A 24,161-nucleotide genomic window follows, 5' to 3' on the forward strand; every position below is an offset into this window, starting at 1 on the left:
AATTAAACTTTAAATACATATGTATATATTACATGTAATGATTAATATTACATTGAATTATGTAAATAATTGATGATATGTGTATTAACATAGTGAATGTTCGCTTTTATGAAGTTCTAAGCATTACTTTAGATACCATTCATAAAACTTTTATCTCATATATACAAACATAACAATATCTATTGAGTTTTCGTTTATTCTTTGGAATGTATGAAAGTTTAAATATTTTTTTTTTTAAATTTAATGTAGATTGGAGTAAAATATCTGTATCTTTCTTCATTTCAATCGGTAATATCTGTATGCTGGTAAAGGTACATATGTTCGTAAGAATTATACTGTGTCACATTTTTGACAATCTTCTTTCATTCATATTAGCTAATAAGAGAATTATTGAAGTTAGTAAAGTAATGAAAATCAACGTTATTGAAAGAAAACTCTAAAAGCATTTACATTTCCAGAAATATATCAAAGTTCCTTTTCTTAAAAACAGCAGGTGTATCGTAGTTTTTATTTCTATTTCATTAAAAGCTGAACTTGTAAAATAAAAATTTTCTATTAGTGTAAGGTAAACAAAAAGAAAATCAAGAGACAATCCGTATCATGAATGAAATTCAAGTCTTACATCGGATTAAAAAGAAATATTCTGAATCTAAATGTTTATGCCTATTTAGCACAAAATGCGTTTATTTGAGTTATAAATTTAACTAAAACCATTCTTATAACAGTATGTTGCCTTTAAACTGGGTAAAAGTGTTAAGTATATTTTCTGATGGTATTGATATACTTGTCAAAGAAGTTCTAGAAACCTCAAATGTCGAAAGAGCATATGATAAGAATCTCCTTTCCTATCGCTACGTCAGTTACAGGTTAAGGGGTGGCTTGAATGGATAAAGGTAATGTTTGTGCAAAGATATAGTAGTTCTATTTTGAAATGAGAAATAATTCGCTTTTTGTCAATTAAGGAAACTTGTGGTATTATTAAACAGAATGTCAGTGAAAGACATTGCGTTTGCATAGTGAATTATGAAGGTACTGAAAGGTAGTAAAGAAGGTGAATGAAAGAATTAATTTGAACAAATAAGGTAAGGCTATCATTAAAAGAAAAAACTGTTTAAAAGATGTATGTTAGAATTAAAAGTAAGATGTTAAAATTTAAAAAGATGTAACAGAGTAAAACCAAAGAATACTGGTAATTCCCATCTGGAAAACAGTAATTTGAGTACGATATTGAAAAAGTTGGTTTTAAGAATTTCTTTATGCATGTGATGCTAAACAATTGCTAGTTTAGCATGAGTGCTGACATAGATGCAATTAGTGCAGGAAAAATAGTAAAATTAGTATAGTTAGTGTCTCTAAAACATGAAAAAATAATAATGTGAGCAGTGTAAATTCATTTGAAGTACTGAAATATGACATAGACTAAATATCAGAAAATGTAAGAAATATTTTGGTATGTGTGGATGAAACACTGAACGTGGTTGTAAAATTAGAAATGAAAATTATCAACACACTTAAAGGTAATCGGGATTTAAAACTAAATATGATGTTAGAAACTTTGAAAACCATAAAACTATATGAGAAAGAAATACAATTAGATATAAATGGTATTAAACTGTAAAGTTGTGAATGGAAATTTCTGAGTAAAACCTGTAGATGATCTATTATGATCGAGGAATAAAACAAGTATTATAAAAATTGTAAGGAAATATTTGAATATGGAGTAAATGAAAACAATCCATATCGTTAAAATGAATAAAAAGGGATAAAATGTTGGAATTACGAGTGATGAGACAGAAATAAAAACATTATAATAAATAAGTTAAGCTAGAATTAAGAAATATAAACACAGAAGGGAAATCATGAACGTAAGAAAAGCAATTAGCAGTTATAGACTTAAGTTTTTCTAAAAAATATTCGGTAATGTAAGGAAGATATTGTTAAACACGTGCAAGAAATTAGAAATTCTGTAGGAAATTTAGTAAAAGAACTAAGATGACGAAAAATAAACGTTTCTTTTTAAATAGAATTTCATACCACTAAGTTAAAGTGTGTATAGAATACTAGAGTGGTTTAAAAAAAGTAAATGAAGTTAAAATTCAGAATATATTGAACATTATAACGTTAAAAAAAGTGTTAAATTGCATCTAAAATTAAGTAATGTAACAAATAAACAGCATGTGCGGGAACGTTTGTGAAACATAACATATAAGTTAAAAATCAGGGTATGCTGAAATTTATGAAAGGTATGAAAAAAAAATAGTATGTGGAAATTAAATAAAATATTACAAATTAGAAACGTGTTAAGTATTAAAAAATATGACAGTAAATGAATATGTTATTATGAACAGAAAACCTAAGAAATACTAAGTTAAAGTTTCATTTAAAACTAGAAAGGATAAAAGTATCAGAATAAAATTGAGTAATAAAAACAAATTATCTTGTAATTTCATTTTCATGACATGATGAACTATCATTAAAGGAAAGTCTTTTTTATATTTGTTTCTTTTACATTGTTTTCAGAGTCGCGCATTGAATAATTTTAACACCAGACTTATAAAATATATTTCTAAAACATATAATTCACTTTTTAATCAAGAGAGGGCAGCATCACTGTATCATCAAAATTAAGATGCAGAAAATATTTCCCGTTGCCAATTTTTAAAAAACTAACTTTAAATGAAAAGCAGGAGGTCTACAACTCAATCAGCAGTCTACCAACACCTCAACTCCACTCGTGACCACGCCTCTTAGTGTGATGACGTTGCCTTTGGTCCCGCCCTCTGTGTGACGTCATTGGCCACGCCCACACCGCACACCGCGTGTGGGTGAACCCGTGTTTTCTATCTACTTATAATACAGGGCTCTAATATTTGGTGGCAACAATTTGAAAAGTGATACAGCCTTTTAATGTTTTCAACACAAAATGCCAAAATGAAAATAATAGTCCTTCAGGGCAAAATACCCCTTTCGACAATATTCGTTTAACAGAGTTACCAAGTTTTCCACGTCTGTTTGCAATACCGGGCAAATAAAGCAGCAGCATAAAATTAATCTACATATTCGCGATTTAAAGCGATTTCTTAATGAATAGTTTAGGTTGCATTTCAATAAATTTACAAAAGAAATTAATATAATTATAAATCAAAGTTTTTAGTAACTGAACCTGAAGAATTTATATCATACGCCATTTAAGTGTTTCCAAGATGCATGTGTTTGCACACATTGTGTAAACATATAATTATAATTCTATAACAACAACTGAAATGTTTATTGGACGAGTTCCTGATTCCCTACTTCTTCTGAGTTTCTTTTAACATATCATTACGAGCCTCAGTGAAATAACGTTTTTCAGTACTTTCCCATTTCAATTTTTTTCCTTCTTCTAAAGAAGTACTACAGAATAAAAAAAATGGCGTCATAAACATGCTTCTCACACTCTCACTACATAATGACATACTCTTTCCTTCAGAACATGAAAAGACGCTTTGTCTTTAAGCATGTCTAGTCACTGTCTAGATATTTTGCGTAATGACCTCTAGTCGCTAAACGGAAACATCAGATTGGTTCAAACATTACTTTCAAGAATAATTTCACGTTATAAACGAAAAGAATAGTGAACGAAAATAATCTTGTGCGTATGAGTTTTTTAAGGAAAGAAAATTAGAATGTTTTACTTTTTCAAAAAAGATTCTTTAAAGATCTCCAGGTCTGCATAAAAAATAAGGAAGAAATGCAAATATATTTCGCAATAAAACTGAGAAGTTCAACTAACATATTTTATTAAAAAATATATAAAAATTTAATTAATTGAATTTGAAATAAATAATAATAAAATAATAATTTTTCAATAGTAAAAATCTTAAATATTATTACGAATGTTGTACATAGATGATTTTAATACATTATACGTGAAATTGTTTTTTTGTATAATGCAACACGAAAATCTTGAGAGTCGATGCTCTGCGGGGAAATTAAGAATACAGGGGCAAATCTATTTAAGTTGAGTAAATGGCTCTCTCTCTCTCTAATTTGGTGAGATATCGCAAGCTGGCTACGGTTTTGGTGACTGCTTTCGCCAAATTTGGCGAGAAATCGTTAAAATTCGCCAAACTTGTTGGTTCGGTCACTGTATCACCCTAATAGGTATAGTAACTGCATAACAGTAATTGATTTCAGAAGCAACTGTAACCGTATCCGGCCCTCGTATGTCTTCCAGTAATTTGGAGAAGTACTAGACATTTCTCGGCGACCGGATGAAAACTATGTAAGCCGAAAACAGCATCTACTCTCTCAATTAGTTAGTTAATTGTTAGTTCAAAGTGACTTAATTGTTAATAAATCAGAGTGTCTTAACTCTTAATTGTTAGTTCAGAGTGACTTGGAGTACTGTTTTTGGTATTATATAATAGCATACTTAACGTGGTAATGCAGTATTAAATAAGCTGTTATGATGCAATTAGGTGACAATCTCTGATAAGCATTTTCTATGAAAAAAATCACTTATCTTCCCTTAGCTTAATTGTTGGGTTCTGTGAAGAATTTAATCTTAAAATTTATGAGAGATGATCTGATAATTTTATAATGAGTTGATTTAAACACGTGTTAAAAGATATTACTCATTCAGAGTTAAACATTTTTCTTCAGAATGATAATTGAATAATAGTTTAGAATAAATGGTTTCAATTAACAATAGACCTAAGGTATATGGAGAATACATAAGCTTTCAGTCAGCAGTTAAAATATATTTAAATTTAATTGTGAATTCAGCATATTAATTATGCATATGCAGGTATTCCTCGCTTTACGAATCTCCGACTTACGACTGCCAAACATTAAGATTAATGAGATAAAATTGTATAAATAATAGAAGAACAAAAAGTTACAGTATTCTGGTATACTCTTCTGGGTATACATGAATTTTTAACTTAAATAGGGCATTAGCCCGAATGGGTTATTAGTCTCGAAACCGAATTTCGAGGCGTATCACTTTAAATGTCTGAATCACTTTTCATATGGCTGTCACGAAATATTATCGCCCTCAGAAATTAATTAAAGGAGAATGTACTTGAATGTATGTGTGTTTCTTCCACTATTGAAAAATGACGGTACCTATGGTCATCAAATTCTGAATAACGTAGTCCTCCATCCGAACATGTACACATGGAAACCCGAATTTTGAATTTCGAATTTTATATTTTATAAAACTTTAATGAATTTTTTACAGCGAGCAGTGGAAACATTGTACGTATTTAAAAGCGAGCAGTGGAAACATTGTACGTATTAATAATTAAAATAGTGTTATCTCCAGCGCGCGAAACTGTATATCAGAAGTTCTTAAGATATGCTTGTTTTTAAATACTTTGTAATTTTGCTATTCAACTGAATTTTATATGGTGTAAATGCGAAGAACATGGTATTTAATTAATAAATTTAACACACAAAATGTTAATAATAAAAAGACACAAAAAGTTCTGTAAAGACATCTTAGTAAGAAAACTGAACATTGATATGATAAACTAAGAAAAAAAAAAAAAATGTATGCAAACAGTTGACACTTGAACAAATATTCTAAACACATATGGCTTTTAAAATTTTTTGTGATTTTGCTTCTGAAATGTACATGGCGTAAGCGAAGAAAATTATGTTTAATAATAAAACTAAAAGACGGAAAGAAATGGGGTCGCAGGAGTAAGTCTAACAGGAGATTGATATATTGCGAGCTCAGCGAAAACGTAGAAACAACCTTAACAAACCTTTTTGTGCGACCGTTAGAATTTAAGCTCTTTCAAATATTTTTTTCCTTCTTCTTTCCTCTCTTCTTTTTTTTTTTTTTTTTTTTTTTTAGCCCAAACGGGCAATTTGCCCCAAATTAGTTTCGGCTTTTTGCGTTGGTTCACTTTTCAAATTGCCACCATGCATTGGAGCCCTGCATTATATCTAAAGAAATTAAATAATGAAGAATCTGCATAAATGTATGTATGTTCTTCGCACTGTGAAAAAACAACGATACCTAGAGATATAAAATTTTGAATAACGTAGTCCTGCACTCGAATATGGGCATCTGGAAGCCTAAATTTGGAATTTGATTTATTATCTAGTTCATATTTTGTAAAACTTTAACGAAATTTTGATTAACAAATTCAATGATTTCAAAGCGAGCAATGGCAAGACTGTTCGAGGGGGGAAAAAAATTCCAGCGCGCGAGACTGTGTATCGGAAATTCTAAAGGTATATTCTTTTTAAATTGTTTTGAGATATTGCTGTTGAATTGAATTTTATGGTTTAAGTGCGAAGAACATGATATTTAATAAATAAAGAGAATGCACAAAACGTTATAAAAAACGCCCCTTTGAGCGTAATATAAAATCTGAAAGCTTTGAGAATATATATAGAGAGAGAGAGAGTTACGAAATGTACAGGCGCGGTAAAATGGCTTCCCCTAAAAAACAGGTTATGAGGTTGCCATAAAAATGGCAAGGGAAGGCAGGGTTGCCATATCTGGCGAGAAATAGCCGTTTTGGCGACATTTGGTTACAAAATTGGCGATATACCATGGACGGATGGAGAACCTTCTGGAACGAATTCTTACGAGTTTAGCCCAGAATGTTCTCGTACACAAGCCGAAAGCTATATAAACCCTGATGGTCCGCAGTCAGATAGTGTGTGTCTCTCATCGAGTGAGTGTGTCTCGTCTAGCAAGTCAATCCCTGCGGAGTCGATCGAGTTGACAGCCGGTCAGCGAGTGCTGAGTCGGTCGTCGAGTGCACCGAAGGAGTATGTTAGTGCATCGTCGAGAAAGCCTGTTGAGCTCCGGGAACGACTGAACCGAAGAGTCGGGAGCTGTGCTCGTGTATCGTCGAGTGCATCGCGAGTTGTAGCGTGGAGAGTCTCGAGAGTACATGGAGTTTCGAGAACGACCAAGCAGAGTCCGGTGCTTTGCAGGAAGCTGTCTCCACCGTTATTACCTGACAGTGTGAAGGTTGTGTCGCTGATTGTTCCAGCGTGCTTTTAGTAGATCATCGACGACTGTAAAAGTGTTTTGGAGCTGTCCTGATTAATATTGATAAATAGAGTGTGTTTCGATACTTCATCCAGTGTCGTCGTTATTCACTCCAAATCTACAAACCCCGTACGAACGTGAAGAAAGAAAATAACGTAACAACTGGTGTCAGAAGAAAGAAAAACGCAACAATATATATATATATTATGATCGACACAGTGTGACTTAAAATATTGCTGTGCCTACAAAATGAGCTATGTGAATTTTGTCGAAATATGGGTCAAAACCAAAGCAAAATTAAGAAACAGTTATGTGTTATTCCCACATCCCAATAAAAAGATTAACAAATGTTTTGATTAAGAACGGCTGCCGGCCGCAATAATATCTAAACAAATAATCCAAATAAGAAACAATTAATTACTCATACTTTATTTTTAATTAAAGGTATCATTGATTTGTTTTTGTTCTTTGTTCCTGTTAACTAATTTAAAGCAACAGCACGTAAAAATATATATATATGTATATAGTGCATATGTGTATATGTTCAAAATAAATTCGTTATAGATGCTGCTTAAGTTTTTACATTCTTAAACCCATTTTATGTTAAATAAAATGATAATTTATAAAAAATGTTATCAACGATATCAAAATCCACTTACGAAAGGAGCGCTGGAAACGTCGTAAGCCGAGGAATTCTCGTCGCAAGCCGACGAATACTTGTATTTCCATGAATAATATACGTATATCATTCACAGAAATACAAGTAGTTATTTTTTCAATTTTTTGTTGTTTTTAGTTAATACCATTTTTACATGGTCAAGTTATGAATCTTGCAATCTCTGATAAATACAAATTGATTAGCAGTCAACATTTATAAAAATTATGATGGGAAACATCTTAAGTTTATTCAGTTTAACATTTTGGTTAACATAAAACAACCCAGAAATGTCAAATGTATTTACAAGAAATGCTTTGAATTTTTTCGTACTCAAGCCTACGACAGTACTTCCAATTTTCAGCCTTGATTTTATTTTTAAAGGCAACCTGAAAGAACATGAAACTTACTGGTTACTAAATGATCGTAAGAAGACTTTAATATTCATTACAATTTATTAATGTTTAAAGTAACCCGCACATTCAGCATATATTAACTTAATATTTATTGAAACTGAAATCCAATTTTTTTACCACAAACAACAAATGCTGCTAAAAGTATAAAACTAAAAATTGGACTGTTCCCATCTACTTATTTCCATGAAGAAAGATTTGTTGCTTCGACATTTAAATGTTACGGTATTAAAAAAGAATAAATCTTTCCTGTTATTCGGCGATACCTACGCAAATTAGCAGTTGTCGAGCCAAAAATAAAATACTTTCAGTTTTTTTTTTTTTTTTTTTGGTTTTGTTTTGATAAAATTCTTTTCTTTTCCAAGCCGACGGCGATAATTGTGACGTCACTATCAGTTTCATTTTTTCCATTCTTTCCGTCAATAATTTTCTCGTTCCGCTGTGACGTCATATTTACACAGCATATACCCTTCGTACCATGCGAGATAGTGCCATTTGAACGTGTTCTTCTCGTTGTTATCACTCTGCAGCGAAATTTGTCTCACTCAATGCGTAAGTTTATGTTTTATTCTCGAAAATTAAAAATAAATTTTTCTCTTTTTTGTGGAAGTTGAAAATAAGGTAGCAGTAATTTGAAATTGAAGAAAGGAAATTTTTTTCAACTTTTTATGTGTTTCATTTATTAAGACACCTGTTGAGCGTACTGCTTTTTGACAGATCAGCAGGTAAACCGCCGAGATTCTTGGGATTAGGTGATCATTTATTTTAGAATTTAATATTCTCGGATATTCTTTCCAATTACGGTTGCTTTGTTTTATTATCTTGATTCTTTTTTTTTCCCACTGATGTTTGTTTAAATTAAAAGGCTAACAAACTAACTTTACTGCAATTTTAAATGAATGAAATTTAAAGGCGCTTAAATTATTCATAGTGTATGTTCTTATTTCACAAATGGAAGTTTTATATTAATTCTGGCTTATGATTATAAAAAAGTTAATCAGTCTTTTATTTGTCTCGACTATTAACGAAATTAATTATTTATACTTACTTTCATTCTAGTATACTTCATAACTGTCTTAAAATTTCGGTGTAGTTTCCGTTAAAATAACTTTTTTTCGTAGTTAATTACTAACTCAAAATCTTTGATGCAGTTTGACCACTACTTCATTTTCCGTGGTTTAAATATAATAAAACATTTTATTTGAAGCATTTTGTTAAATAACAATTAGAGAACCAAAAACAATTTGCTGTGGATTAAATGAAAGTTTATTTAGTTCAATGAAAAGCAGTATAAATCATTCAGTTTAGTCCCTAGTATTACTTTCAAAGTACGTTTCAATAATTTTAATTTCAAAGCGTTTTAATTCCTGAAATTTCATGTATTAATTTCGTAGAATTTTATTTAATAAATAAGTATATTTTCAGTTCATTAAATTTCCATTCTGTCCTTTGAAAATTCTTAATTTCAAGTTTCTAAGAACTGATTATTTGAATTTGTTGATTATTCATGTTATTTATTTAGATCTTAATTTAATGTGAACTTAAGGAAATTTGTATTATTTTATTAACTGATTTACTTGTCGAACTTTTATTTTTGAGTGATTTTAATACTGTAAGTATTAAATATATTTACTGTAAGTAGTGTGACTAATAATCGACTGATGTACTGTGAAAATTAGAAATTTCTGAAAGTAAATGTAATTTTTAATAATACTTCATCATAAGAAACTTTCATTAGTCGAAATTCAGTTCATGATTAACATTTTTCTTTCATGTTAGAGATTTTAATTCTAAAATGCAACTGAAATCTGTAGTTAAAGTCATGAAACATGTTGGATAATTGACCTTGTATTTTTTATGTAAATTGTTTTTAAGCGATATCGTGCAACTCGTTGAGTAATATTTGGCGTTGGTATAGAGGAAGTCTTAAGTTTACAATATTGTCTTGTGTGATTTATAGAATTTTAGATTTAGAACTAAAAACGGCATTCTGTTAGAAAAGATTATTATTAGAATTTCTAGTTAACTAGGATTGCATTTAAAGAAAAATTTTTTTAAATTTGAAAACCTTTATTCACATAAATAACTTGCTAATTTATGTATGGTACTTTGAAAGCTGTTAACGATTCTTTGTTATTTTCTTACATATATACGATATACTTCGTGCACCCAAGCTGATTGTTTCTCCGTGGATGCAAATGTACTTAACATTATTAAATCCCAAGGAAAAGGACTTCCCCCACCTTTTAAATTGTTCTCTAAAAAGCATTTACATTTAATGAAAATTTCGGTACTATTCGGTTTCGAGGGCCGTAAAAAAATTGCAACAAAAATGTACGCGCAAAAGCGCCAAATCTAGCAAACGCGCCCTTTAACAGCGCGCCAAATCTAGCGTACGCGCTGATTTCAGATTGCGTAAGTTTATATACTAGTTCTATGTTTCTTAAGACGCCATTGAAATACTAGTTTAATTTTTAAATCCTTTTTCGATTTTAAATCCTTTCTTGATATCCTATGGATTTAACAATTTGGGAATTGCCCATGACGAAAACTCGGCAATAGAATTTTGGGTGAAGTGCAGAATCACCCACTGCTTGACGCGTTTTTAAGAATCGCACATACTCGGTATCCATGTGCACATCGACCTATTTTCACTTAAAAAATATCCTAGAATTGTACGAAAATGGCACTGCGCACACCCTTGACTTTATCTATGAACACGTCGACCTATTTTCACTTAAAAAGTAAACGAAAATTGACAAAAATCCAATTGTTTTTACCCTTGTAAAAAGCGGCAAACAAATAAGTGAGCAATTCTGCACTTTACCAAGAATATTTTCAAAGAAAAGGCATCATTCATTATAGAAAATTACGTTTGAACAACCAACCAGATGAAATTATGCTTTAGCGATAAGTCTGTAGCGATGCAGGCATCTATTCAGTTATGTTTAGCAATTTTTATATAAATTATAATAATGATCTGAAATAGTTATTTACTCTTATGCTTCCATTCAGTTATGTTTAACATTTTTCATATAAATAATAATAATAAAAAAGTATTATATGAAATTAATCTTTCATCTAAATAAAAACATCAATCTTAAATAGTTATTTACTATTATACTTCCTTTCTTGCCGCAATCATTAGGGTTGCCGCAATTATTTTTGGCAGCATTGGCATCAACAATAGTTTGGCGATTTTTTACGGTCCTCGAAACCGAATAGTACCAAAATTTCTTAGGACAGAAGATTAACATAAACCTCATTTCTTTCCTTTTACATCTATTATTCGGAAATTTTGATTTCATATAGACAGATAAATTTTTCGAAAATCGATTATAAAAATGTTATGGTTTCCGATTGACAGAAAAGAGATTTAGATTAACTGAACATTAAATAATTAAAAAGGCTGACTTAATAAGTAAACTAAAACGGTACTTAGGTATTAACGCAACCAGGCCAAAATTCGCATAAATCGCCAAATTTGGCGACCCTACTTACGGCAACCTTATGTTAATTTATTAAAGCGAGGTGTGCGTGGTTCGTAGATTCGTTCGTTGCCTACATTGTGCCATTCGTAGATGTTTTTTTAAGTTATAACATGTCGCTGTGTACATGGATTCTTGTCTATATTTCGAACTTTAAGCCTAAAATGTCTCCAAAAACGCAGTTTTCGCACATGCAAAAACTACGTTTTGAACACACGATTTAAGCTAAAAATCCGAAACAAAAACAAAAAATTTAGATAGCAAAAACGTAAAGTTTCTAACCAAAAATATTTGACAAGAATCCATGTACACAGCGACATGTTTTAACTTAAAAAAACATCTACGAATGGCACAATGTAGGCAACGAACGAATCTACGAACCACGCACACCTCGCTTTAATAAATTAACATAAGGTTGCCGTAAGTAGGGTAAGAATAATATAAAAAACTGTATTAAAAATTATCTAATTAATAAATGTACATTTTCTTTCTATTCATACTTTTTTACTCAAACTTACAAATCGCGCCAACCTGGTTGCGATAATACGTAAGTACCACTAAAACATTAAGATATACGTTTTTTATGTTACAAGGACTGAGGCTATCTGCCAGAGAAGAGGGATTGTCTTCATAGAGAAATTTCTGAGGGAAACATGGTCATATTCACGCTGCACAAGGAAAACCACTTTATACTGAAGACTGAACTCATTCATTTTAAAGTATATATCAGTACAGCGTTCAGTTATTTGCAGAAGCGGCGAAATGTTGCTAAATCCAGAAAGACATGACTTTCAGGTCGACTATCATTGAAACATCAAGAAACTGCTTTACGAGCAGATGCAAATTATGTGAAGATTTGACAAATTTCACAGTAACATGAGCTGATGTACCAAATACAGGAACAAAGTACGTCATAAAACTGGAAACCATTCATCTGCAGACATTTGACTCGGATATAGATAAGAAATATAATTGACATAGATATACAATTTACACAGGAACGAATATACAATTAATGACTGATGCGTACAGGTATGACTGATGTATGCAGTGGACATCTATACAAGTGAAGGGATATTCTTGTATATACAATACAGTTTTGGAGGAGGTGAAACTTCATGCAGTCGCTCATTCAGCACCGGAAATGGAACCTAGAAGTAGCTTAACATTGTTTTCGTGGCTTAATCCACTCCGAGCAAGAGTACACTTGCTATAAATTGGCGTTGTTTTCGTAATTTGAGTCTCTTCGTTACGGAGTAACTATTTGAAATTACCACCTTTAAGTTATTTTTTGAGACGCAGTCTTTCATTTGAAATCCGCGCCAAATCTTCCTTTATTTTTGCAGCTGTCATATTTATATTATAGCATCTGTCAGATGATTTGTATTTATTTTGCATGCTTAATGCTGCACTAAGTTTCACTATATTATATAAATGCGTTTAAAGCAAAGTATGGTATAAGTAAGTTCAAGCATTTTAAATATCATACAGAAAATGTGTAAAATGTCATCCTTACATTTACATCTAAATGTTTTAAATGTCATCTTACATTTATGAAGTGCTGCTAGTCTTTGATTTTCATAAATTTAGAAACGTATTGAAGTTTATAGACAGGAATTACTTCGCAAAAGATTTTGATTTGATGATTATGTAGACAAATTTATTTTAAAATATTATCATCTAACGAAGTATGTAAATATTGGTAGAAACAACTCTAGATCTCGTTTCGAAACAAGACTTAGTTTGAGGTTTTTAGGTCATGATGTTCGAAAGCTTCAATTATCCCTTATACTTGTTTTAATCGGAGCTGGCTGGATATACAAAATGCGAGGTTGGGACAGCTCCACAGCCTTGAGTGTAGCCTTCATTTCGCATCTGGGAATTCCTCTTATTACGTAACGGTTATGTTGTCTCTCATTACGATTCATATGGTTCGAAGAGGATTTCCTTTGCCAGCCAATCGCGAAATTTCTAACATTTCATATTTTCCGGTTCGCGTAGTTGAATAGGAAATTAATAGATTGGAAAATTAATGGATTGTGGTCTGTGCTACACTAAGTTTTCTAATTCGAATGAAATTATTATATAAATTGTTGCGAAAACTTTATTTTTTAATGGTGTACTGTATTATAAGAGTACATTTTGCAAATACAGATGAAACTTGTTCCATTCTTGGGTACTTGTGTGTTTTATACAGGCATTCTAATACAGAGAACAATGCTGTATTACCATTCTTTTGAGCAAATATAGTGGTTATCAAATTACAGTAGGTTTAAATAATTTCTCAATTTCGTTTACATAGCTTTCAAACAATTCCCATCACCAAATTAACAGCTGACATCTCGAACTCATGCTTGCATTAATATGAATATTTTATGCTTCTGTGACAATATAGTTCCTCTAAAAATTATGAGTAATAACTCGATAAAATTCTTGTACCAAGCGTTTTAAGGGCCAACCAGCGGCCGAGCGGTAAGTCGCTGAACACTGGTAGTTCGGTCCGAGGTTCGAATCCCGCGAACGGGCTGGCTGCATGGGTGTTTTCGTGGTTTTCCCCATGTGTAACTTGTATACGATCCAGTTTCCCTATAAGTCCTCCACTAATTCATCCCTCCCCGTAGGCAGACAGCCCTAGTGTGCTTTGCCATAATTAAATACACCACTACCACCAAGCGTTTTAAATGTCAAGATTTAAGGATTTGAAACTTGATAACCGCTGAATCACGCGGAAAATTTTTTTTAATATTTCAGATATTACCCAAATCTCGTTAAATCTTCCTCCCTGAATTAAAACTGTCGATCCACATACATAAATTTTTGAACGACAAACTGTTTTTAAAGCTTATAGAAACACGAGAGGTAGACAATTTCCATTGAAGTCTTTTCTTTAATTGCAGTACGTTCATTTGTTTTTCAAACAGTTCTGGTAGACTGATAGATTCATGCCATTTCTTCAGCTATATCTAATCCATTTTTGGATTTAATTTATGCAAAAATTTGAATTCGCAAAATTATCATGTTTCTGGAACTCACTGGCACGAATCCATATATACGATTTAGAATATAAACAATGATACACTGAGAAACGAAATTTTAATAAATATGGCGGGCACTTGCCTATGCCGGCATCGGTACTCCTAAGGCCAGATGTGGTGGTCTCTTTATTATTATGAAGGGGACAGACAATTTTTACATCCATGCCTTCTCCGGGATTCGAACCCGGGCCCTTCGGTATCGCAGTCAGGCTCCCCTAACAACTCTACCTTCTGGGTGGCCATTTTAATAAATATTTTGTATTCTTTGTTTCTCCAGTGTTTTCTGATCCCCGAATTTTTGATTAAAATCCTCGAAACTAACCTTACAACACACATTTGTTTCTGTAGTGAACTCTGGGTAACTCTCAACTTGAGTAACAGGATTCATATTTAGTCTTTGATTAACATCTAACCGAGTTTGATATTAATTGTGTCATATCTAGAAAAAGGTTATTTGTTGTCATTGCTGAAATAATAGTATTTGTTAAACTATAATAAGTGACCTGTTATCACTGCTATTATTTCATGCTTTTTTTTTTAAACCATTAAATTTTGGGGAGGCATGGCTCTGTTAATACGCCTGCGGTAAATCTGGACTGACTGTATGTTTAATAAATGTAACGTTGTCATCATTAATATTAATGGCATACGAAAACAGATGTTCTACGTTTGGAAAGCATCGCTAGTGTTGCCATTCAGTTTCGTTTATCCAGTTCAGTTTTGCAGCAAATCGGCAATGTACACCTTGCACAGAAAAAAGGACAGTTCTATATGTCCAGTTCTATTGGGCCGACTGGCGAAATTTAATTTGCCCTTTTCGTGTCTCGAAAGCGCGACATAGAATATGTGCTATTTATATAGCATTGCTCTAACATGGGTATTTTGACATAAAATAGGACACTTTCTCTGACATGACGTACCGATCTTTTCCATATTTTGATTATACGACTAATTGTGCCAAAATATTAAAATTTGTAAAATTTGGTGGGAAACATACCGAAAAATTTAAAACTATATCTTGGCGTAGTTTTTTTCGGTTTGCACGAAGATTAATTCACTTGGTGAAATTCTTAATTTATAGTAACCTATTTTCCTTTTTCTTTTTTCATTTTGCATGAACGGAAAAAAAAAGTGAGGCGCATCTTTCATTCTTTATAAAATAATTTTAACGATGTGCGAAAGCACATTTGCCGTTATTATCGCTTATAACAAATATGCCAAATTTGAAAACTTGCCAGTAAATAAATTCACGTATATCTTCAGAAATTTTGAATAAAACTCTCAATTTTTTGCAGGTATGCCTAGAATTACGTCTACTTTAAGGCGGTGGTAAAAATTTTATAGGTTATAATTCAAAAAGGTTTTCTAAAAATTACTAAATAATACACATTTTAAAAATAAATCAAAAAATATTTGCGACTTTTATTTGGATTGAACCTAAATTTTGAACTGTGAAAGAAAAAATCAAATAAGTTTAATAAAAAAAAGATATTATTAAAAATGTACCAAATTCAATTAACACTGAGGACCCAAAATTTTGAGAGCTAATTTTTAAGAAACTACTCGTGCGAATTTTACAGAATTTAGTACTTTGGCATTTGAGTCGTAGAATCGAGGGGAAAAAAATTGGTATGTTATTTTAGAAAAAATCCGATTTTGTGTCGGAATACCTATGTTCGAACAATGCTGTATATAAATCTTGTATATATCCTAAGTCGCACTTTCGAGATATGAAAAGGGCCCACCAGCGGCCGAGCGGTAAAGTCGCTGAACACTGGTACTTCGGTTTGACGTTCGAATCCCACGAACGGGCTGGCTGCATGGGCGTTTTCATGGTTTTCCCCATGTGTAACGTGTATACGAGCCAGTTTCCCTTAGAAAGTCCTCCACGAAGTCATCCCTCCCCTTAAGGCAGATAGCCCTAGAATGCTTTGGCGTAATTAAATAAACCAAACCGAGGTATGAAAAACACAAGTTAATTGTCGCCAATCGTCCCAAGTAGAACAGGAGATAGAGAGCTGTCCCATTTTTTGTACAAGGTGTACGTAATTAATCTTTATTAATCTATTCTTATTGTTTACATAAACAATTTTGCAATTTACTGCGTAAATATTTTTATGGAACCTGGCCAAGCTGCATTATTTGTAATCTGACAACGGAAAATTTCTGTTGCATTCGCCTTTTATAGCATGCGCTTATTATGCCCCACATTCGAACCTGTCAGATGAAATATACAAATTATAAAATTAAACAAAACGTTGACTAATTTTAAATGGTTGATGCCTTGAATAGCTGTGGTATTTCATGTTTTTAGTTGAGCAACGTTGAATAGCGTGATTACACTGCTAGACTGCTGGCTTGAATAAAGCTAATTATTTCACACAAAATATGCTTATTTTACTGCAATTTTTCGTTTTGATTATGCTATAGAAACCTAATTTTTTTTTAATCTGCTGAAAGCTGTTTTGCTTTCATTTATATTAGGACATGCCCTTAAAATGCATAAATCAAACATATTTCTGATAAATGTAAACACTTCGATAAAATTATGGTGATTATTTAACTGATAAAATCAGATAGAGCTCTAATACAATAATAGATGAAAATAACCTTTCCAAAATTACATTTGTGATTTTTTTTTTAGGAACGGCAAACGAGATTAATATTTCCTAATATCGTTCCTTGATATTTCTTTCTTCGTTTCGAAAAGTTATCAGTTCAAACCTTTCATCGTTAGCTTAAGAAATTAGTGAGGTTCTCCCTATATTGATTATACTATCGTTTAAAATGCGATGAGCTTGTTTGTTTAGAATGAAGCCTAATGCATTTTTTGATCTTCTGCTTAGGTATCTTAGAAAGCATGATTTTATGGTATTTAGTACCTATATGTAAATACAGTATATGTTTTCAAGAACACTAGCCACTATCGTTGTTCACTATAGATCTATGCTGAAATATTTCAATTACAGTATTTTATGGTATGAATCTTAAGTATTCGTTATTCACAACCAAAAATATAAAAGTGATAATAACTTGTTTCGTTTACAAATTCCAGTACCACCTCATAGACATATGAGGATAGTAATCCTGCCGATCTTGGATCAGATTCTAGATCTGATCCAAAAATTTAGAGTACACTGGGCAGGGCGTTATAAATGACAGCATGGATTTGTTCAGCTTTATTTCTCAAAGAAGAATCCAAGGGTCTAGGATTACTCATGGAGCTTGTAGCAGTGTCTCAAGATCGATTTACAATGCTTAAAATCGAAACTTCCTGATGTAATTGATTTCATATTGAGAGCGCCCTCTGATAGATTCAAAGGGTTCACAACTGATAGCTTTTTGCACCCTCCTTATTTTTATTTAACTAGTAATTCTAACTCAAAATATACTAACCTAAGAGTTTGGCATCATTTACTATCAAAACTAATTTACTTTATCCTCCTTCCCGCCATTTACCTTACTTGTAGTACCCTATTGCCTGAATGGAATAGGACAATTTAATCTTTTACAATTTATTACCTGATCATCTGTACCCAGAATGTTCATTTTTTGTTACAAACATTAAAAGTGTTTTTAGATATTGGTATGTATTGGTGGATATAGTAAAACCTCATTTCTAAAAATGACTAACATTTCTGAGAACAAAGTAAGTGTTCTCTGATGCAATCATTTCCACAGATTAGAATCGTCTCTGTGCGTAGTTGTCTCAGTAATAATTTTATTTCTCCCCCCTGTCCCTTATTAGTTGATGAATTTGAATGTAAAAGTGGGATATCCAGCTGATCGCAGATTTCGGGTGCGATAAAGAAATAATCAGCTGTCAGTTTTGAAGACCTTTTGCCATGGGGGGTCAGCGAACTGTCTGCTGTGCACATGTGATCGTCCGTCCATTCACTCGGCTACACGCGACTGAGATTTTGTGTTTGGAACTTTTTTTATTTATAGAATTCGATAGTTGTCAGGGTTCAAGGTAACGAACGTCCTGCAGACCGGCCGCTTGCTTCAAGGTCGCTGCCCGCCGACTTGCAAAACAAACAGGCGTTTTGGTAAGGAGACAAGCGAAAATATGCAGCATATTATTTATTGCATTTTTTAGAAGGGGAGTAGTTATACCCTGAAGGTGCAATTACCAAGGCGACGTTAGTTCGAATAGTCATCTTGTGGTTTGCAGAATAAGAAAAAAGCGAAATTCCGGCGCCGGCTTAGTTCATTGCTTCTCCGTTGGGTAAAATAGGCGATGCTGTTGAGAGTATTATGAAACCAAGCATGATGTAACTGATGCATAATAAGGTATTGTTTAAAAAAAAAGTTACTAAACACAATTTTTCTTCCAATCTACTAGAAGTGTTCATATATTACAGAACGGGAGGTACTCACTCTGTCTGTATCCAATGTAAACTGACCTTATTTTTCTTTTCACTGATTCAAACATACAAATATATAATACAGTAAAATCTCTCTTAACTGACACTCAGTTAATCGGCAATATTTTTTGAAAATCTAAACTTAAATCCGAAATTTAGACTGTATAATATATAAATGTAGAAAACATTGTTTCTGTCGTTTGACGCAAAAAGCCTGTCCAACTATGGACCAAGGAATTATCTAAAATATATAGATGAACAACTCCTTATTTATGCATTGATGCAACTTCGAATGAAGTGTTCATAATTTCTAACAAAAAATTCGCGTTGGAAGACGTCAGATTTACTTTCTTTTGTTTGGGAAGATATGAAGAACATTACATCGCTGTCGGTCTGATCGTGTTTGCTGAAGACTGTTTGTTTTGGTTTATTTAATTACGGCAAAGCACACTAGGGCTATCTGCCTAAGGGGAGGACTTTCTATGGGAAACTGGCTCGCATACACGTTACACATGGGGAAAACCACGATAACGCCCATGCAGCCAGCCCGTTCGTGGGATTCGAACCTCGGACCGAACTACCAGTGTTCAGCGACTTTACCGCTCGGCCGCTGGTGGGCTTGCTGAAGACGACTCCGTTGACAAAGCTTCTCCTCATTTTAAGTCGCGTTCGGCGTCCGTGGATTCATTGTATTTAATTACGTATTCGGAGAAAGTAAAGAAGAGGTGCAAGGTTTGGGTGGATGTAGACAGTTCTGTTTCCGTGACATTCCCTCCAGCATATGACAAAATAATTGATCTTGTGCTCAAAAAAAAAAAAAAAAAAAAAAAAAAAAAAAAAAAATGAAGCGGTAGAGGGAAAGGATGAAGTTGATATGAAGCAAGAAATTTACATGGAAGAAAGCTGGCGAAGGCTTGTAAATTTAGCAAGTTTTGCCGAGGAAATTTCATATATATATCAATACATGATGCTAGGAAGCTTCATTTTATACACAGCTTGTTTTTAAAACTACTGCGACGGTCTAGTAAACAGGGCAGTCATTCGAATTTACGTGCCATCATATTAAACCCGCAACTTTCATGCGGTAATAAATATGCTAATTTTAAAATGCTTAGTTTTGTTTTTCTGAAATGTAAAATCATGTCTGTGTGTTTTAATTTTTAAATATATTATGAGTTTCGATATTTAATTGTGGCCGATAGATGAACACAGCCGATGGACTTACTGCTGGTAAGACAGTGTTATGTTAGTGCAAGTGCTATTTTTTTGAATGAGTATTATTAGTTTTATTAATTTGCATCAATAAAAGTTTTAGTTTAATTTTAGATGATTAAAAATAGATCGCACGCTTTGTTTTAAGGAAATTTAAAAAAATATTTTCTAACACCTCTTGCTAGAAAGAGGGAGCAACTCGGTCATCCAGGTAAGATGCTGAAAGTATTTTAGACTCGCCTAGGCTTTGAGACCAAAATTAGTTTCTCATGATCCTGTTTAAAAGCAGAGGAAATAGGCATTGAAAAATAGGTCGTCTTAACAAAATCACGGGCCCTAGGCTTTTGCAGTATTCTGGGGCTCTTACCTACGCCAACTTCCTCAATCAGCATAAAATTTTCCAAAGTATTAGAGCTTTATATTTATGGACAAACTTTAGTGCTGATACAGAAAGGCGTTACTGACTTCTGGTTTCCTGAAAGAATGCTGTGTCAAGAATCTGAGACTGGCTTAAAGGAGTTCTGGTTTCATTCTACTTTAATACTTTATTTACTAGAAATGAAAACCCAAAAAAACTACGCAAGACGATTTAAGTGTATGGCTTCTCTGGTATTTGATTAAAATGACCCACCAGGGGATTCGATTATTTAGCAGTGGTAGTTTAGCTTGCATTTAAATTCCGCTAAACCGGGTAGCTGTATGAGCGTTTTAGTGGATTTTGCGATGTGTGATAAGACCACGAGCCGTCTTCCTTGAAGGCACCTCTTTTTCAGACATATAAGCTATGGATATTTTGCCATAATTGATTAAAAAGTTGATTAAGATTACAGAGCAAACTTATTTTGTGTTAAATATAACTTTCGTTCAGTTTACTTTTTAAAAGCAGACTGTCTTCTAATTATGTGTGCAAGTTAAAAACGTTGCTTTAAGAGCAACACCAGTACTTCAACTTGATTCGGCTATATACTTGAGGTTTAAGTGGTATTTCAAGTATTTCGGAATTCTGAAGTTTTACTGATCTTGCTAGTCCAGAGCCAGTTGTTACGTTTCATCACGGAGATAAGAGCACGTGAGACTACAAAAAAAAAAAAAAAAAAAAAAAAAAAAAAATGCCTCTTACTCATGCTCCTTTCCCGTTTCATCTCATTAGCCGTACTGTATTTCATACATTTATGTGCGAGAGTCACGCTGTTATTCATATTTCGTGTAGTATTTTACATTTGTATATCGATCCACTAGCAGCTGAGCGGTAAAGTCGCTGAACACTGGAAGTTCTCTTACTGGAAGAACACTGGAAGTAGTTTTTCCCATGTGTATACGAGCCAGTTTACCTTAGAAAGTCCTCCACGGCGGCATCCCTCCCTTAGGCAGATAAGACCTCGAGGCTTTGCCATACTCACATAAACCAAACCAACCTTTGTATATCTAATTTATGCAGAAATCCATTAATGGTGTCTTTGATACCACTAGTTTCTTAGGTTGAATAGATTCGCTTCATTAGGTAAATATTTCCATTTTATTAAGTTCTTATTTTACAAATTGCTTATTGTTATGATACATCTCATGCGTATTTGGATTGTGGCAACAGACACGAGGAATATCTGCCTAAGACGAGAGGCGAATTCGTGAAAGACTTTCTAAAGGAAACTAGCTCACATTCCCGTAACACTTGGGGAAACTTCGAGGCATCCAGCCCGTTCATTGAAATTTAAACACACGTCGAACTACCAATATTCAGCAGTCTTACCGCTCGGCTACAAGTGCGCCTTTTCGTGGCTTGATATAGCTTCAAGATATACACGGTTTTTAAAGAACAGTAAACAGCATCGTTATTTAAAATGCAGGTAGCATTTCAGAGTTAGTTAAATGAAGATTCTAACGTTTTTAATTTAATTTTTTAATGATTTTTGTCTTGCATTTTTTCTTTCTATGATGCTGAATGTTGTACATAGTATTGATTTGCCGCTTTTTGGAAAATGATTTATTTTCAGCGCACTCGAAATGGAATATGGTGGAAGATTTTTCGTCCAAAGGACAGTTGTACATTCCTAGACTTTTTAAATCGAATGAGACGTATGAACACATAATTTAGTAAAGGATGTATTGTCTTGCCAATCTAAAGCTTGTGTCTGACCTTGGCAATTGCATTGTTGGTTTTTTGTGTTTTTTCGACGAAAGGAAATTGTACTCGATTTTAAAACCCTTAGACTTGTTAGTCATTCGTATATTTTGGCTAGTTCATGGGGCACTTCAAATGTTGTCTTGAGGTTTCTCAAGCATAACTTCTTTACTTTCCAAGGTTTCTTTCCAACTAAGTGGTGTCCTTCACTCCGACCTTTAATATTTCTGGAACGCGCTTAGTGTTCCATGCTGCGAGGACAAACACTAAAACCACCACTTGTAATATGAAATTTGTTTGACCTCAATTTTTTTGTTTGTAAGCTTTACCGAAACAGTTATTGTAGAGAAACCTTTAGTTATAAATATTACTTTAGGGTTTTTTTTTTTTTTTTTTTTTTTTTTTTTTTTTTTTTTTTCAGTGTCCAAATGTTTTATTCCTGAAATTGCAACGGGGTAAAATAAATGAGTTTTGTAACTAATTAAATTAAATATATTTTTAGCTTCCCATATTTCATCATGAAACATCTAATTTAAAATTTAAGCATACTTTAAAAACATTTCATAATTATCTCCCTAGTCTAACGACTTGAAACGAAACATTGTGAAACGCTAATGTTGATGGCTTTAAAGGATTCGTTCAAAGATGCATTCATAACTTTGTCGTCAGTTTTTGTGGTATCAGTGGATTTTTGTGGTTTCAGTATGGTTTGCGGTCCTTTTTGTGGTCGTCAGTTTTTGTCGTTAGTTTTTTTAATAGTAAGACTACTTCTGATAGTCAGTTATTGCAGAAATTGAAACGTGTTGTAGGTCTCTATTCAGAATTGGTAGTCTTCAATTGACATTATTTTGGAGTGGCTAAATTATTTCTGAATTTATATTCGCTATAGAATGAGTAGCATTACAACTTATAATTACTTGACATAACTGTTTTGCTCTTTAAATATCCTGGTATTCATCCTATTAAGGGCTTACGTATTTTTGGTAAAACATTTCGGTTTAAAGATTCATATTAAATAAGAGTTGATGGTTATATCATGAAACTGGACTTGTCTGTTATTTTGGATACTGCCAATATTTTTAAAGGTTTATTTGGGCTGGTTTTCCTGTTTCTTAACCTCAGATCTTTTAATTCTGTTTTTGACCCACTTCTACTAACTTGATTTTCATGATATCCGATGATAGAATATTTCGCAACGATTATGCGGAGCTTTTTAAAATTTTGCAGCAGTATTTTTTGTGTATATCACGCGCGCATTTAACGGTCAAACTAATCTCAAGATTTCTGTCTCTGCTCTGCGGATCGAAATTCTCTTTGAAAGGCCTCCACGAAAGTATCTCTACCGCTAAGCAGTTAAGTTTTATACATTTTGCCATAATTCATTGAACAAATAAATGCATTTTGCTGTGCCGAGTAGATCCGAAAATCTTTTAAATGAAATTGTTACAAATCTCTGATATGATTAACCGATGTTTGATGATATGTTTCAAAACTTATCGATCTTAACTATCATTTTTATTATTCAGATACTTGCATCGAAATATCTGTCGTTTATATCCTGAGATTTTACATATAAAAACGATCTTTCTTCCTCTTTTGAAATGAGAATTAAGCACTTTGCCTATATTTTTAATGTATCATATTAGCATTACAAATCTGTAGCAGCATATTTTGTCTTCAGAGTTAATGTGACATTCCTTGAAAGTCTTATCTTGAAAGAACTGATGTCAGGTACTTCGTTCTTTCGTTAATGGAAGGAATAATATTCTCGAGCTCAAAAAACGGTGATATTTATTTTTCTCTTCTATGGACAAAATAAAGTGGATACTTTAGTGGGTAAATGGAGCCTCACTTAGTGCCGGACATTGGCGC

General features: G+C 32.7%; 1 protein-coding gene across 3 annotated transcripts in view; it reads left to right on the forward strand.

Annotated features, from left to right (window-relative positions):
• Positions 1-24,161, forward strand: part of Pino (protein pinocchio) — a 188,018-nt gene that overhangs the window by 116,365 nt on the left and 47,492 nt on the right. The window contains exon 1 of one of the 3 annotated variants that reach the window (XM_085812774.1): positions 8,500-8,620. The exons of the other annotated variants lie outside the window; for them this stretch is intronic. Coding sequence (XP_085668900.1) covers positions 8,617-8,620 — 4 coding nt within the window. The 5' untranslated portion in view covers positions 8,500-8,616. Of the gene's footprint in view, positions 1-8,499; positions 8,621-24,161 lie in introns of those variants that run through there. 3 annotated transcript variants of the gene reach the window in all.

Source organism: Stegodyphus dumicola, chromosome 3 (genome assembly GCF_044657685.1).
Source record: "Stegodyphus dumicola isolate Sdum_Otavi_A_Nest chromosome 3, ASM4465768v1".
NCBI classification, from domain to species: Eukaryota; Metazoa; Arthropoda; class Arachnida; order Araneae; family Eresidae; genus Stegodyphus; species Stegodyphus dumicola.